This window comes from Mytilus galloprovincialis, chromosome 6 (assembly GCF_965363235.1).
Source record: "Mytilus galloprovincialis chromosome 6, xbMytGall1.hap1.1, whole genome shotgun sequence".
Classification (NCBI taxonomy): Eukaryota; Metazoa; Mollusca; class Bivalvia; order Mytilida; family Mytilidae; genus Mytilus; species Mytilus galloprovincialis.
Genome location: NC_134843.1, coordinates 50424258 through 50442435, shown reverse-complemented (window position 1 = coordinate 50442435; position 18178 = coordinate 50424258). Strand labels below are relative to the sequence as shown.

Here is an 18178-nt window from a genome sequence, read left to right as displayed (position 1 = left end):
GATATAAATAGGACAATGATTCAAAGTAGTAATTGTTTTACATATGATAAGAATGTTCAATAATATTTAGAACTATTTTTTCTATTTATTCAGTATATAATTTAATTTTGGATGTAACGCGTCTTCTCATTGGCTGACGTTATTTTGTTATCAGCCCATAGACATAATTTAGTCATGTGACCGTGACGTCATCAACGTTTTTTCATGGTTTTCTACGGTTTAAAATGGAATTTTGAATTAAGTTATAAGAAATGACTGTAATATTTTTTCTGTCTATTCGAAATAACATAAAAAATGTTGTGCACACTACGCGCGTTATTGAGTGTACACCACATTTTTAATGTTATTTCTTCATAGATAGAAAAAATATTACAGTCATTCCTTAAATAAATTGCTGCTGCAAAATACAAAATTCATAATTTCGCATTTGGTGAATTGTTATCTATTCTTTTTCGGTCCATGCAGTACTTTTAAATAGTCAGCATGTAGTCATATACGATTTGTTCAGTCGTCTCCCTTTAAAAATATTTATTTAAATTTATTGCATACCTTACGCACACAATCATTTAACACTGATAAACACATCTATAATAAAAGAAAGCAAAACGACAAATTAAAAGCAGGTAAAAAAGGGTTACTTGTTAAAAAAAATCATATCGAAATGAAACTTGTGAGACTTATGATATTTGTTTTATATACTTGCGTTTGTGAATTCTAGTAAGTTTGCCTTATAATTCATTGGTTTTCTTTTTTTCTATTATATTTCTTAAATGATTAACTCATTTTGAAACTTCATGCAAAATAATCTTTACATTTTGAGCAATTAAATGTATTGCAGGTACTATTTTGAATAAATTACCAACCAAACGTCTTCCTATTTCTAATCTTACAGCATTTATTCAAGTTAACACTTTATTTGCTGCATGCAATAAGTTTCCTTTTAAAATATCTGAGTTAACCAATAGATTGCTCGCATGCACATTTACGTAACTGAAAATCACGTGCTCTTTCAATGGTATAAATGACGCATGTCATTCGAAAAAAATGGCATTAATGTTTAAAATGCCATTTAAGATGATGTGAAAATTAGTGTAGATGGAAACCTGGTTTTGAAGTTAAGGAATTATATTATTTAACTACAGTGCATTAAGTTGTATCGTGCAATGTCAAATAATGTATTTCCAGAGGTGCAAGTCAACAACGAAGTGCAATATTTCAATAAAACAAAAAGTGTTCTCCCAAAATTTTTAACACAAGTAATAGGAAAAGATACACAATCAGAACCAAATTTGCGAACAAGTTCTTTGAAGAAAAAAAAGCAGACTGATTGTATAAAAAAAGTTGTGCGAAATATAAGTTTTAATCTGCCTTTGGACGAAATATCAAGATCTTCAAATGACTTGTTTGTTAATGGAATAAATAAAAAATCTAAAAAAATACGATCTTTTGAAACAACAAAAGATAGACCTTTAAGCGACAGTCTTCCTTTTTATCGTAGAAAAAGCAGCGGTGCGTCAGTTTCATCTCACTATAGATCCCTTCTAGCAGATTCAAGAAAAAGCAGTGTTTCTTTAGTTTCATCTAACTATAGATTTCTTTCAGCGGATCGTAGAAAAAGCAGTGGTTCTTCAGTGTCATCTAACTATAGATTTCTTTCAGTGGATCGTAGAAAAAGCAGTGGTTCTTCAGTGTCATCTAACTATAGATCTCTTTCATCGGATCGTAGAAAAGGCAGTGGATCGTCATTTTCATCTCATTGTAGATCAAGACTAACAAGTGATGCTTCTAATGACAGTTCTCGGAGTTTCTCAACTGGATACTATAGAGTACCAATTATAGGTGCTCATGGTGTTGGAAAAACAGCATTAAAAGATCGGTTTATGAGCTCAGAGTACATGGCACCTATGCAATCAGATATCGGTAAGTTATTTTTTGTATCTAAATCAGAAAATTTACATAAATGTCGTCCAAAATGAGTTCAAATAATTTGTTTGTAATCAGCATCTTTTTCAAAAATGATTTTCATCATTCGTTTTTAACTATTAGAAGTGAAAACCTAGATCATTAAATAAAACTTACAGTAAATAGAAAGCAAAAAAATGAAGAAAAAAGATAGGAATCATGCAAACGGAAGACAGCAATTACATGAACTAAAAAAACATAGGAAATTGACAGGACATCATAAAGTTTCAATAGTAGATAGGTGTTAATGCAATACGTCATACACACAATCTGTAAAAGTACTGACGAAATAAGATAACAAAATTCAAAGTAATGCAATCAACACCACATTCTATAAATGATAAAACACGTCAATATGCAAAATCACATGACACATGACAACATCAATGACGCATTGTAACTCGTCTTAAACTTTTGTTTACATCTTACATTTGCAGATGAATTCGATGAAAAGAAACTCACTATTGTTGTCGACAATGAGGAATCTACAATGGAATTTATTGATTTGTCTTCCATTAAGGTAAGTTTATAAATATTTTTTTCCTTTTCACAGATAGAGGAAGATGTGGTGTGAGTGCCAATGAGACAACTCTCCATCCAAATAACAATTCTCCCTTTTTCTGAAACAATAGCATAACATCACAGCAAAGAAAACCACACGATAAAATATCAATTGGAAGGCTTAACTCAATATAAAACGTAAATTAAAATGTTTGCTTTTTGGTAATATTAATGATGTTCTTGTACCGTTGAACGACACTAGCTGCATTGTATACATATTCAGGCTGAGAAGATAACCATGTCTTACCGATTGAACAAAAGGAGGATAAATCAGATTAAATCAGTATTACTGTTTTTGTCAAGACATTGAAGGAAAGCATCACATATTTTTGGATATACATAATCTAACGTTTACTTGTTACATTTAGAAATTACACAAAACGATACATACCTTTGGTTTGTCAGACATAACAAAATATATTTACTTTAAATAAAGCTGTTTGTGTGATAATTGAGTAGGTGAAGACGTTCATTGATACCTAAAGAGTTCCTTGATTTATTTCAGCAGGAATATGGAAAACAGCAATGCTGTAATTAATATTTATAAATTGTTTCCTATAGGAGTATGATCGACCAACAGACGCCCATGTTGTTGTCTTTTCTGTCCACGATAGTGATTCATTCACACAAGCACAGGGTTTTCTACAACATCTTCGAATCGAACTTGATAGTGACAGACCAATAATACTAGTAGCCAATAAAATAGATCTAGTCAGAAAAAGACAAATTACCAAAGAAGGTAAGATGTCGACATTTTTTATGTGTTACATAATCATCATAATTATAACTGTTTTGTTAATCATATTCGTGGTGGCTCTTTTTCATGTTTTTGTGTTCTTCTCTGTTGGCGGGCGTTTGTGTTTCTTTGACACATTTCGCGTTTCCATCCATAACTTTATCATGTTCTGCTATCATTTATTTTCAATGTTTATGATAATTGTAAACATATGTAAATATAAGAAGATGTGGTACGAGTGCCAAGGAGACAACTCTACACATCCAAGTAACAATTTATAAAAGTAAACTATTATAGGTCAAGTGCACCACAAATAATTTGTTTTTAATCTAACACAGTAAGTAAAATAGTTTACAAAAAGTTTACGATAATATGATAGACTTCAGTTTTAGATTCTGTTAAACATAGAATTTAAACCTTTGTCTTACTATTTTCAGATGCACTCCAGCTTGCTAAAGAATTTGAATGTAAATACATTGAAACATCAGCTGTGTTAAACCTCAAAGTAGACGAACTTCTAGTGGGATTATTGAAACAAATAAAACTAAAGCTAAATCCAGAAGCCATCGAAAAAGCAGCTATTTTGAAACAGGGAAAAGGGAAAAAGAATGCTACATTAAAAGGGCCAAAAAGACTTCTAAATAAAATCTTTAAACGTTACTCGAAACCTGTATCACAATGTGAAAATTTATTTCTTCTTTAATTTGTAATATGTTAAGATGATGAATTATATCATTATATTAATTAAGCATTACTCAATTCCAGTATATTTCAACGTTAACATGCAGTACAAGTAGATTATGTGATTGAGCGATATAAACATCAATAAACATACTTCTTTAAAGAATATAATCATATCATTAATTCTTATTCATCATACAAATATTAAGGAAAATATAATTATCTGATTAAGACTTCTGGTAAAATGGTAAACACGTTTGCATTTAAGTGCCTTATCATTTCGATCTAAACGTTATCATAATAAAATGAATGTCATTTACTGTGCCTTTATTTTTGTATTGTATAAGAAGACTTTATGTTTCCCTTTTATAACTTAACTTAAAGTGTGACAACTTATAAAATGTTTGGAATGTTATCACTGCCTTTCAATGTCGTTGACTATTTGTTTAATCAAATGTTGTTACACATGTTTCATGTTGCATTGCAATATTGAGCACCTTGAAATTGTTATTCAAGATTGTTATACTGTTTATTATATTGTTATATTATTACGAGTAAAAATATATGGCGTCCAAACTGTTTCGTTTTGAACACCACTTATAATTCTTAGAAACACAAAACGTCAGAATTATAACGGAGTAATTCATATCATTAGATGTTATATTGGTAATTCTCATCGGATTTTGTCTAATGCTTAGTCCGTTGCTGTGTGTTACATTTGAATGTTGTGTCGTTGTTCTCCTCTTATTTTAATGCGTTTCCCTCAGTTTTAGTTTGTTACCCCGATTTTGGTTTTTTGTCCATAGATTTACGATTTTTGAACAGCGATATACTACTGTTGCCTTTATTTAAGCCTTTTATCTTGGATCTTTATATATATATATATATATATATATATATATATATATATATATATACAAAATAGACTTGATATCTACGTTATCTGAAAAATAAAAGTCCACAGTAAAAGAGGGACGAAAGATACCAAAGGGACAGTCATAAATCTAAAACAACTGACAACGCCATGGCTAAAAATGAAAAAAGACAAACAAACAACAGCACACACGACACAACATAGAAAACTAAAGAATAAACAATACGAACCCCACTTAAATGTACTTATCGCAGATGATGCAGTACGTATTACCTTCAATGGACTTACCTAGATATTAAATTAAGGTTAAAATGCGATAGTTTGGTTTTTTTAATAAGATGTTGTTCTGTTGAGAACGAAACTTTACAAACAGTGAGATAATGTATCATTAACGCAATTGTGTGTGTACTCAATTTTTGTGTAGTTATATTTAAGAAAAAATCGTTGGTTTCCAATCAAATGGCAAAATCAAAAGCTGAAACACATCAAACGAATAGATAACAACTGTCATATTTCTGATTTGGTACAGGCAATTTATTTATGTAGAAAAAGGGTGGATTACACCTGATTTTACAGCAACCTAAGTCTCTCACATGTATGACAGCCGCACCATTATATTGACAACGATGTGTGAACAAAACAAACAGACATTATAGGTAATTGATTAACAACTTAATCACTAAAAACACTCAAAGAATTACATGTATATAACAAAGAAGCACAAAGTGGCATATTGACCAGGCACATTAGCAAAATTATCGACAATAGTGCATGCTGTCAAAGATAGGAGGAATATATAAGAAGGGCAAATAACGACAACCGTAATATACCGGTGTGCTAAAATGTCCTCAATCGATTGAGATAAAACAAATCCGGTTTAAAAACTCAAACCGTAGAAAACAATTTCCAATTTAACGTTGTCAGTGATATTACAATACTTGTAAAAAAAGCATTTTTATAGGTGTGACTAAATATTTATCACTTTAATTGTGCGTATGGAAGATTATAACTTACCTCATCATGGTCATTCCATTGACAACTTACCATAGGTCATGTAAATAAGGATGACTATCATGATAATAGAAAATCAACATGTTTTTAACAACTTCATTTATCTTGATATTGAAGCCTTAAACATTTCCGTTGCGTCGGTCAGGTTGATTAGTGTAACAAAAAATAAAAGCAAATATGACAACTCTTTAAACAAATGAAGACTTTGTTGTTTAACGTAACTTTTGTTCTCAAAATTTAGGTGATAATTAAAAAAAAAGGTACAATTCCTTCAATTTCTAATTTTTAATTTTCATCTTAGAATGTATTAAAAAGACAATTAGATTTCATTTGGCATTCTTAATTCTTGACACATACATCGTATATGAACAATCCATCATTACCACGGTTTGTTAATCAGTTTATACGAAATTTCAAACTGAGAAGAAAAAAAAACCCAACATTTTTTTTAAACATTGTAGCCACCTTAAGGATGTACAGCTCACAGAAGCCAAATAAATTCTAGAAATAAACTTTTCTTCTAACTTAACTGATTTTGGGGTTTATATGATAACTATGTACACCACTAGGTCGATGACACTTCTTGTGGACGTTTCGTCCCCGATGGTATCACCAGCCTAGTAGTCAAAACTTCGGTGTTGACATGGATGTCAATAATGTGGTCATTTTTATAAATTTCCAGTTTACAAAAACTTTGAATTTTTCGAAAAAACTAAGGATTTTCTTATCCCAGGTATAGATAACCTTAGCCGTATTTGGCACAACTTTTTGAAATTTTAAATCCCCAATGCTCTTCAACGTTTACTTGTTTGGCTTTATAAATATTTTGATATGAGCGTTACTGTTAATATCATATTTTGATGTTTTTTTGCCGTCAATTTTTTAAATTTGTTATTTCGTTTTAACAAAATGCGTATTATTTTAACTTCTTTGTTATAAATGATTGAAACAATACATATATAAGATATTTACAAAGAAAACATGATGTGGGATGTATAATTTTCTGGTTAAATTATTTCTTGCACCCCTATCCAATTTTCTCCAAAAATTGGCTTAAAAGACTGACTTGATTGGTAATAAAATTTGAAAAAAAAATTACTCAAAAACTTCTTATTGTAAATATTTTTTCACAGAGATAAGTTTGATTTATGAAATTTATTAAGTTCATTATTATTTACCATTTGCACCACATTTTTGGAAATAATTTTTGAACGAGATTTCAACGAGACTAAATCGTCAGAACAATAAATCCTAAAAATTGTTTACGTCACATGATCAGTTAGATGACAACATGTTGAAAGATAAGCTTCAATATACCAAGATGTCCATAGTAACAGTTTCAAAACTGAAGCTTCCACAATGTGTTATGCTTAAACAATTCACAATCAATATATGTTGGAGGATATCAAACGACCAGTGTATGAGTATATAAAAAAATGGATATTTTAAAATAGTTGCAATTTTTGGATGACGAAAACAGAATCAAGAATCAGAATCAATTCAGAATTGAAAAATGAAAAGTTGTCAAAAACTTAACTTTACTCCTAAAAGTGGTGAATCCTGCTTTCCTTTCGCGGATTTTAAATTTCTATGTTCGAATATCTCTGAAATGATTGTTCTCTACAAAATGCTAATACACTTTGAGTAAATGGTAAAGTGTTTATTATTGTTCCCAATAATTTTTGAACAATATCATAATTTGGACGACCGTTACGCATTATCTATATAAAAGAAAAAAAAGTATACTGTCATTGCCAGGATCCTGTCACATTTTAGTTGTATCATTAAATGTAGGTGACCGAGAGGTGTCACTCGTGGAGCATTGTAGAGCAGTATCTGATAATTGCACTGCAACAACTGACACTTGTTCTTTTTGTTTTATTGGGTTGATGATAATAATTCTGAACGTAGGAATTTGATCACGATATTGCTGGCCCAAATAATGGTCTATTTTATAAAGTAGATGTATTATCAAAATGACCAAAACTATAGCACAAGTTGTTAATTATTGTATATTGTTATAGTGACATTTTAATCGTTTTATAGTATTTCCTACGACTATCCAGTACATATTATAGTACATAGTACTTTTCTATGTTGTGATGTTATACTATTGTTTCAGTAAAAGGGAGAAGGTTTGGTACCATTATTTAAAACGTTTTATCCCGTTGCAAATGTTTGCACCTGTCCTAAGTCAGGAATCTGATGTACAGTAGTTGTCGTTTGTTTATGTAATTTATACGGCTTTCTCGTTTCTCTTTTTTTTTTTATATATATTAGACCGTTGTTTTCCCCGTTTGAATAGTTTTTACACTAGTAATTTTGGGGCCCTTTATAGCTTTTTGTTCGGTGTGAGCCAAGGCTCCGTGTTCAATGCCGTACCTTGACCTATAATGATTTACTTTTATAAATTGTTATTTGGATGGAGAGTTGTCTCATTGGCACTCATACCACATCTTCCTATATCTGGTTCGAGTACACAGTTATCGTCCTTTGATTTTTGTTGTCCACGAATATAGTCCTTAGTGTGGACAGTGTGTTACTTGCTAATATTTTTTATACCCCTTCCAAATTTTTTCTCCATGTTTTATGCCTCATAAAGCAAGAAGGGGGGTGAAATGACATTGTTAAAAAATTTTGGGTCATAATTTTTATGTAAAGTAGTGATTAGGTCAAGCTGAAAAAGGTTTAAAAAAAATAGCACTTCGGAAGCTGTCAAAGGATTTCAAGACCCCCTTAACATAAAAGTGTCCATATTTTGAGTTAGAGCTGATGAAGTTTTCTATAATTTTGATATAATTTGTCCCAAAAATAGTACAACGCACTGTCAAACAAACAAAGGAAGTCTCTAATGGATTAAATGTTCTTCGCAAGGATAGCAAAGAATATCAATAGCATTATGAAATGATTCATTTGCAACTCACATTGAAAAACTAATGACTGCGTCAAACAATAGGAAGACTAAAAAACTTATGTTTGTCATAAATAAAATTGAGGATGGAAATAGGAAATTTGTCAAAGAGAAAACAACCCCACAAAAAGAAGATAACAGCAAACCTTGAATACCCTTCCGGAGCACCTGAGATCACCCCTAGTTTTTAGTGGGGTTCATGTTGTTTATTCTTTAGTGTTCTATGTTGTGTCATGTGTACTATTGTTTATGTGTTTGCTTTTTTATTTTTAGCCATGGCATTGTCAGTTTATTTTCGATTTATGAGTTTGACTGTTCCTCTGGTATCTGTCGTCCTTCTTTGATTAAGGTCGTCCATTTGTATTCATAGCAAGGAATATATAGAGATATGTAGCAGATACTTTGATTTCTATAGTTTTCTTATGAAAAGGTCAATGGGATATTAAAAAAATTAAAAGGATAAACTTTAGTATCAGGTATTGCACGTCATAAATATAAATTATTCCACTGCATTCAGTGTTTTGCGATATCTATCCGCTCGAGATAGTTTAATTTCAAAATTTAAAAACGAGACCCGCCGAACATTTAAAGTATTTAAAATCTAACTGTTAAACATTGATAAATATCGTATTGCCCGAGATATGGTGGTGAATTGTTTCTCTAATGACGATATGCAGAAAACCTTAATTCTTAACCTTTTCGAGCGACTTGTAAAACCGATATGTTCTACGTGACGTCATCATGCATCGTCACCTTTTTCCATGTAGTCATAATTAAATTTTGACCAATGAACAACTGGAATCAAACGAACCAGATGTTAATTAGATAAAAATAATAAATAGGTCAGGAAAAAGATAAATTGAGTAAAAATTAGAGAAATATATAAACAATACGTAACTAAAACGCGTTGCAAGAAGCTACCTCTACTTTTCTTGTGGAGGTTTAATGCAATCTCTGCGCCAAGTTACGAAACTTGTATAACCTCATATTTGTTCAATGTTAGAATCGGCATTACTTTAGCACGTATAGTTTTCCAAAAAAACTTGTTATAAACATGGTATTATTCACCAATGATTTTCTCATTTAGTGTTGGTGATAATATTTAAGAAACCATGTATTTCTTTATAGATAACAGTTTGTTGAAAGATTTGACGGACTGAATAACTAAACAACAGTTTGTTTACAGATTTGACGAAACAAATAGTTTAAAAACAGTTTGTTTACAGATTACGTAGAACGATTAATTGAATAACAGTTCATAAGTAATGTTACACACACTTAATATATGTCTTTCTATTCTTATAATAGTTTAGTAGGTTAAAATCAAATACTACATGTAATATCACATTCGTTACATAAAGAACTGGAATAGCTTTCATCTAAATCGATCGGAACTTTAAGATAGTTATGGATATAATATAATAACGTATTATAAGAATGATAAAGGTTGAGGTCGGTAAGAGGCAACGTAATATTCCCGTAAATACATTTTGTATAATACAAATCATATGACTTTGTGTTACGATATGATAAGGATGTGTTGTCATTCAGGTATATTAAATCTAAGAACAGGAAACCGTGGTTCTCGTGTGTTGTAACATAGATGCATCGCATCGCTCAACTTTTGGAGATGATGACCGTTTGTTTGTAAAGTGTTGATTGCCGTACTTCCTTCTCATATCCGTACTAGATGAAGTTTTCTCTCGAAAGCGGAACCGCCTAGATGAAGTTCAAATATATCAACATGCACTTGCTTAATGTATCATAGGGATATAAAAACACATGAACTGCAAAAAATATATTATCTCTTTGAAGAAAACACCTAAACAAAGACAAACAGAAATGGCGGACACATGTTAAGAACTTATTCATACAGCAATTGGAACTGATAGCAGTGTACAGTAATTTGATGGCCATACGTGATAAAAGTTCAATAACAACTTTTCACCATTTAAATTTCTGTTTTTCAGACATCTTTACATATTGTCTTTTGACTCGGACTTCTCTTGAACTGAATTTTAATGTGCGTATTGTTATGCGTTTACTTTTCTGCACTGGCTAGAGGTATAGGGGGAGGGTTGAGATCTCTTATACATGTTTAACCCGGCCGCATTTTTGCGCCTGTCCTAAGTCAGGAGCCTCTGGCCTTTGTTAGTCTTGTATTATTTTAACTTTTAGTTTCTTGTGTACAATTTGGAGTTTAGTATGGGGTTCATTATCACTGAACCAGTATATATTTGTTTAGGGGCCAGCTGAAGGACGCCTCTTTTCTAATAAACGTTTGCATGTTTAGAATGACTGAAACATTATAAGTTTAGACACAAAATCATTATGTTCGTATATATCATTTGTTTACAAATTTTCGGCTCTACCTTGACACCATTTGAGAGTATGGCCTTGAGAAACAACGATGGTCCGTCGTAAGGAAACAATATATGGTTGACCCGTGTAAGTGATAGTCACAACTGTAGAACGTAAAAGACACCCTTTGTAGATTGCAAAAAGAGCAGAATAATGCCGCTACAAAGCAGCATTTGCACCTGCTAGGTGGACGGGATTTAATATAAGTTGCTTGTTTCCCAATTATGTAAATAAATATGTTAAAACTAAAATAAACTAAAACAAGTCACCCTTTCCACTCAAAAGCATGTTATATTCAGCTGATCAATATTAAAACAATAAATACCCTTCATTTTCGAACATATATACTATCCTTACAGATCCAGTGTTACAATTCCTTATAATTATGTCCTTTCGTTTGCTATTTTGTCAGAAATTTTAAAAGTTATATTGTGACCTTTATCAAACTGTATTCCTCAATGTTGTTAGCACCTAAATCTTGAAATGGAAAATAGGAAAATAAAGAGATAATATTACAAAACATGATCAGTGTTTACATACAAGTTTACTTTTAAAAATGATTATCCTTTTCTTTTTTATAATGAGCGATCATGAGTTCTTATCACAAAAAAAGTATGATTTCATTTGACACATGATCATCTCTATTGATTTATTTCATATTCCAAAGTTTTTCTATTAAGCAGCGTTTTTCTGCATATTGTTTAATTCGAAAATCAAACATAACATTTGCAAACATTGGCATCCCATTTGGCCATTGCATCTTGTTATTTTTGTTATGGTGTAAATGGAAGACCCTTCTGTTAAAAAAAATTCTTTTATAAAATATTGAACAATTATGATACTTTATGTTTATGATGCAATGATTCAGACGAACGTTTAGTCTAATTAGGACTAGGCAACACAATTTTCGAAGGCCAAATGCCTTGAACACTTATTGATTTTTCCAGTTAAACATTTTTTGTTGCGTTATAAACTTAGAATGATTTATGTATGGATAATGATCTCAGTTGTCAAGGACCAAACTAATGTAGTTGATAGAGAGACTAGTATTTAATAAATCAATAAAACAATTTTTGCATAACATTGGAAAAAAATACCTTAAAAGTGGTTTATCATTTAAAACTACTAAATTATAAGCGTTTTACAGATGTTTGCAAAATAACCCATTGGTAATGCCTGTCATACTGTTATCCAAGTCAAACCATGTTTGAAATGTAGTGTCGAATCTAAATATAAAAACAGCAGCTTTTATACTGAATAAAGGAATAATAATTACCAGAATTTTCTTTTTCATTTTGAATGGCAGAAACAAGTTTCGTTTTCAATAAACTCACCAGAGACGCTCGAATCAACACTATTTTAAAAATGGTCAAATGTAAAAGAGCCCTTAAACACAAAAATCTAAGTGTTATGCCATATCCAGCTAACACAATTAAGGGTAGAAAATTCTTAGTATTTTGAAACCTTCATAGTTTTGAAAATAGTTTTTTTTGTAATGTGTTTATTGGCAAAGAACTACATATATATTAATAATAGTAAATAAGTTCATAGTACATCAGCAAAATCGAGACAAGTAGATACAGTTGATATTTTGAATCCTTCTATAAACGTATAATATTATTAATAATAATTTTAAAAAAGAACAGAAAATCTTACTCTGAGGTAGCATGGATTGGGTAGATATTTTTTATTACGTGAAAATTAATTTATAAAATCATTCTATTAGTTGGAGCCAGGGGTTCCAGCAGGTGTACGCTCTTTGCAATGGTTTATTTTTATAAAATATTATTTTTTCAATGAACAAATTTTCTTTAAGATAATTTTTAAGGCTACACTATTTACTTGTCCACATTGCATTTTTGTTTTGTATATATAATATTTAGTTAATAGTATTATGAGATTTTTTAAGTAGTTTTTTTCTGTTTTTTCTAATATCCCAAATGAGACAATATCTAAATTAAGTGGTAGTTCAATTTGGACTTTTGAATATATCCATTTATTAAGTTCTTCCCAAACATCAAAAACTTTTGGACATGTCCAGAATATGTGTTCAATAGTTTCTATTGAGTCCGTACAGAAAGTGCATTTATTGTTTTGTGAGACTTTAATTTTGAAGAGTAATTTATTAGATCCCAAAATTCTGTGATTAATCCTGTATTGGAGCCACTGTAATTTTGAGTTTTTAGTAATGTAAAATGGAAGTCTGTATATTTTATTCCAAATAATATTATGTCTATTTAAGATTAAGGACCACTTTTCCTGTGATGTGATATTTGTTATTTTTTCATTAAAAAAAGTTTTGAAAATAGTTTTTTTTTATTTTTGTGATAATATACATAGCAAAGACAAAATTTAAAAGAGGCCTTTGATACATGAAGAAAATACATGTGCAATCAAAAAAGACAAAACAATAAGAATACCAACCGAATAAAAATCTAGAGTAAACATTCGGTCATGATTCGGAATCGGGAAAAATGACAGTGTTTAGTGAAATAACAGCACGTAGTAAGTACCCATTGTCATCACATTGCGTTGATGGTCCGCAAAATGACAAATACATTCGTAAAATATGAAATAGAATATATAGAAAAAAGGATAAACTACATACACCACTTACACTGGTTCGGAGTAGAGGGAGTGAATAAAGAACACAGTTTATAAAGTCCCTAACATGACCAGTATGTTACCTGCAATTATTTCAACCTTAATTATTCTTATTATACATTATAAAGGTTGCTTAAACCCTGTGTGTCTAATGAATTTTTTTTGCAGCTGTTGGTATTTCTAATCACGTCATTTATAATAATTGAACATAAGAAAATATTTTGGTACACTCATTTACTTTCTTATAATCAAGGATACATGTCAATTAATTTAGAACGAGCAATTAAGGTTACATTCAAAATACAAATTTAGACGAAAAAACTAAATGTAAACAAAAAAATAAGAAACAATTGACCATTTATATACAGGGGATTATCCCATTGTTGTTGAATTTACACGTAAGAGCGAGTATTATACTTAATATGTGTGGGTTATGTGTTATTTCTTTTCACAGTTCGGCAAGCACAGCCATAAATCGAATTTCCGATCGTCATGAACAACAGATATTATATATTATTTTCAAATAACAGATGCTGTCATTTAGGTCATTTTGAAATTAATATTTTATAGGATAATGACTGCGTCATTTGTTGTAAAGAACAATATAACAACAGGACTTGTTTTTGGTCCTCTATGATTATATCTTGATAATGTAGAGTCCATGATATTTCTTCATTGTAATGCACTCAAATAAGGACCTTAGAAATGACTTAAACTTGTGTGAAGTTAGAAGATATGATATTATCAGAAGCACCGAATTAACTGAGAAAAGGAGGAAGTCAATAAGATATACAAAATCACACGATCTGCTACATCAACAAACACAACTCATGGAACACAACTGTCCTTTAAAAATTGAGCATAGAAATGGGGAATGTGTCAAAGAGGCAACCATCCGACGAAAGAGTAGAAAACAGTCCGACCATCAATTGGTCTTCAATACAGCGAGACATTCCAACACACTGCAATACACAAAGTTTAACTCAGTTTGAAAGAGGTCTTAAAACAACTTTGAACAAGTAAGTAGTGGGTAAAACCTGGTTTTATAGCTAGGACATTCTCCTCCTGTCTTATGAGTTTAAATGTCCCTCTGGTATATCTGTCCTTCTTTTATGAGAGTTGTTCATTGTTCCATTTCCCTGATGAAATTTGGTGAGCAATCCAAATAATTGTTTTGTGCAAACAATGGTTTAAGTTATAGGCAAAATACAAATTAAGATCAACAATAAGAAAAACGAGACTTAGAGTACAACACATTCAGTCTTAGAAAGTATTTGACACAATTATGTTAAATATAGATGTAACATCCAAGATCAAATATTACCCATTGCATGTTAGGTTCATGTCTTAAATGTTTGGACAGTTCTGCAAGCACACGAATGAAAATAGTATATGTCCGTCATTAATAAACGTGATGCACAAGTTGTCATTGCTTTACATTAAACTTAAAAGAGTATTATACAAACAGAAAAAGAATTATGCAAACTACCAATACATGATTTAAGGCACAATATTTCGTTTTTATTAATAAAGATTCTGCAATTTGACTCGGAACATGTCAACTAATATACTTGTTTTTAATAATATGCAGTATCTCTGGTGTTACTTTCGTCATCTCTAAGACTCAAACACATCAAACGGATGGATAACAACTGCCATATTCCAAACGATAATAATAATAAAAAAAGAAACAACAGCTAGTTTTTGATACAGATATATATCGGAAAAATGTTAAAAAAATGAGGGGGGGGGGGGAATATACCAAATTACAGAACAAAATAAACTGATAACGCCATGGCTACAAACAAAATACAAACAGACAAATAATTGAACGCTAATATTATATATATAAAAAAAGACAAAGCAATCCAAACCTAATTAAAAACTCGGGGTGATCTCAGATGTCCGGAAGGGTAAGCAGATCCTGCTCCATATGTGGCACCCGTCGTGAAATGATTTGTCAGATCAGTAAGCACTTACTCATTCATCAGTTGCCCGTCGGTAAATTAGTGTTTAATGGGTTCGCAGTTTTATCTGTATATCAGATTTGTTTTTTCGTTCATTCACGAATAAAGCATGCCATTAGTTTTCTGTCTTAATTGTTATACATTTGTTATTTGAGGTGTAATATATATAACAACGTGTCATTGGTTTTGATCCTTATTGATATGTTTATATGTGCTCCTTCCAATATAAAAGTGTTTTACTTACCAAATTATTGTTTGTGTTTTACACTTATGTGCAGAAAGAATTTAAAGGTATACACATTTATCAAAATGGGTGCAATTTGGAAACTATGGAAATATGACAATTACGATTTTGTTCAAGCAAAATAGTTAACCAATTTCTAGTATGATATGATAAGCATCATTTTATAATTTTGATCAAATTCCATGAATGCTTATAATTTTGAATTGAATTGTTATCAATTATGCCATTATTTTCTTACCTGGATTATTTCGCATTTTCCATTTGATGTTTTTGGTATCTAAATCTGAATATTAGGTGGTTATTCATGGACTGTTTTATTGTTGAAGGACGCACAGTAAACTTTCGGTGAGTTTTGACTTATTTGAATATTTCCGTATTTGATTTATCCCAACTATTCTATTGTTAACTCTGATCAAAACATAACCGAAGTAAGTTGACCTCTACATTAATGGTTGACAGGAAGGTCGACAATCTACTTGGTATTTTTAGAAGGAATTATTAAACTTTAAACAGTTCACCGAATGGTATTTCTAATTTAATCCGAGTATTTAGGAGAAGCTTGATTTGAACATGTTGAAGCCAGTACGTTTTAAAACAGAAATCCAAATGTTTCGTACTCTGCACTCTATGTAAACTTTATTTAGAAAAAGATTTATTTACTAAAGGTTTACTTCGATGAAAAGGATGCAACGTTGCTTGTTTGCGATTAACTCTTTGTATTTCAAATTTCCTTTAAACCCGACTATAATAATGTCATTGACCTGTCTTGGATTGATGCAGACAAAGCAAGCTTCATATGAAATTAAAATTCACTGACTTAACCAACAACAAATAAATGCGATTGTGGAGCATATATAACTGATTTCATATCACCTTCATATAACATTATGCCATTCAGCCTCAACATCAGAACTGTCCATGTATATATATATCAGTTCAAATGAATAGCCTGAACAATAATATAGTTGTAGGATTCTATAAACACCGGCATATAGAGTATATATCTCCTAATTGCTTTTGTGCCATTGTGATCCTATAAAATCGTCTTGATAGAGGGTTATTGTTGATAATAAAAATATTACACCCTTTGATCCAAATTGTTAAGTTGAAATAATCCCTTCGAATGTTGTCTGGTGCCATCATATTATAATTGACTGTTACGACCTGGATCATATTGGACTACAAAAAAATTAAAAGAAAACAATGATATTCATTACCTCAGCTGTACTATAAAACTCCTATATGATATCCATACATTATTAGAAAATAACCAAAGGGGTACATCTTCACTCGAACAGTACGTGCTACTGTAATGCACATCTCAGTCTTGAGCAAAAATAAAATAAAAAAAAAAAAAAAAAACAAGAGAAAAACGACTACCACCGAAGTTCTTTTGGAAAAATCAAAGACACATGTATCAAAAAAAGGGACGAAAGATACCAGAGGGACAGTCAAATTCAGAAATCGAAAATAAACTGACAACGCTATGGCTAAAAATGAAAAGGACTAACAGAAAAACAATAGGAAACACGACACAACATAGAAAATTAAAGAATAAACAACACGAAATCAATAGATATCATTATCTGCATCATGTAAAGAATAATGATATAAAGTATATGTTACGAGGGAGAAAATAGAAGAGTGTAAAAGGTTTGCTTTATTTTCCCTAAAATATATATAGTGGCATTAGAACATGCTACAATTGGTCATTGTACGACAATGTTACAGTTAAATACATGTATAGTACAAATATCCGATTCTATTACGGGTGATTGTATTTAACAAGTAATCCCGTCATACAATGTTTAATGGTTATTTTAGTTTAGAGTTTGACTGTTAAAATTACTAAGATTGCTGAAGGTGTCGTCACTTTTCATTATCTCGAATCATACATACAATTGTGACATTTATCAAAAATGCTAATGATTATCGTGGTTTAACAGTTTGAAATAAACGCTAACATTAACAGTTTGAACACGAGGGACTGTTAACTGATATAAATATTTTCTCTGAATAGACATTTATACACACGCTTTTAAATCTTATATTTCAGAAGATTAAAAAAAAATCGCAAAACGTAGCAATAAAAACACTGCTTTAGTCTCACAGATAATCATGAAATAAAATATACCTACATGTAAGCAAAACCGACAATATATTGCAAACAAATTTCAAGATGCAACACAGACAAAAAGCAGTCTTCAAAAGAATATTAAGAAAACAAAGACGGAGAAAAATAAAAGGAATCAAACACCAGAAACTA

The 18178-nt window shown here is 30.7% G+C and overlaps 1 protein-coding gene across 2 annotated transcripts; it reads left to right on the top strand.

Moving 5' to 3' along the window:
• The first annotated feature begins 1115 nt into the window (after positions 1 to 1115).
• On the top strand, positions 1116 to 4504 carry LOC143078172 (GTP-binding protein RAD-like). Of its 2 annotated transcripts, XM_076253121.1 has the most exons (4): positions 1116 to 1920; positions 2400 to 2482; positions 3085 to 3262; positions 3697 to 4504. In XM_076253121.1, exons 1-4 carry the CDS (start codon positions 1164 to 1166, stop codon positions 3960 to 3962), a joined length of 1284 nt encoding a protein of 427 aa, XP_076109236.1. In that variant the 5' UTR covers positions 1116 to 1163; the 3' UTR covers positions 3963 to 4504. The 2 variants fall into 2 exon arrangements, with proteins under 2 accessions (XP_076109236.1, XP_076109237.1); XM_076253122.1 differs by lacking the exon at positions 1116 to 1920 and having other exon boundaries at positions 2344 to 2482.
• The last annotated feature ends 13674 nt before the right edge of the window (positions 4505 to 18178 follow it).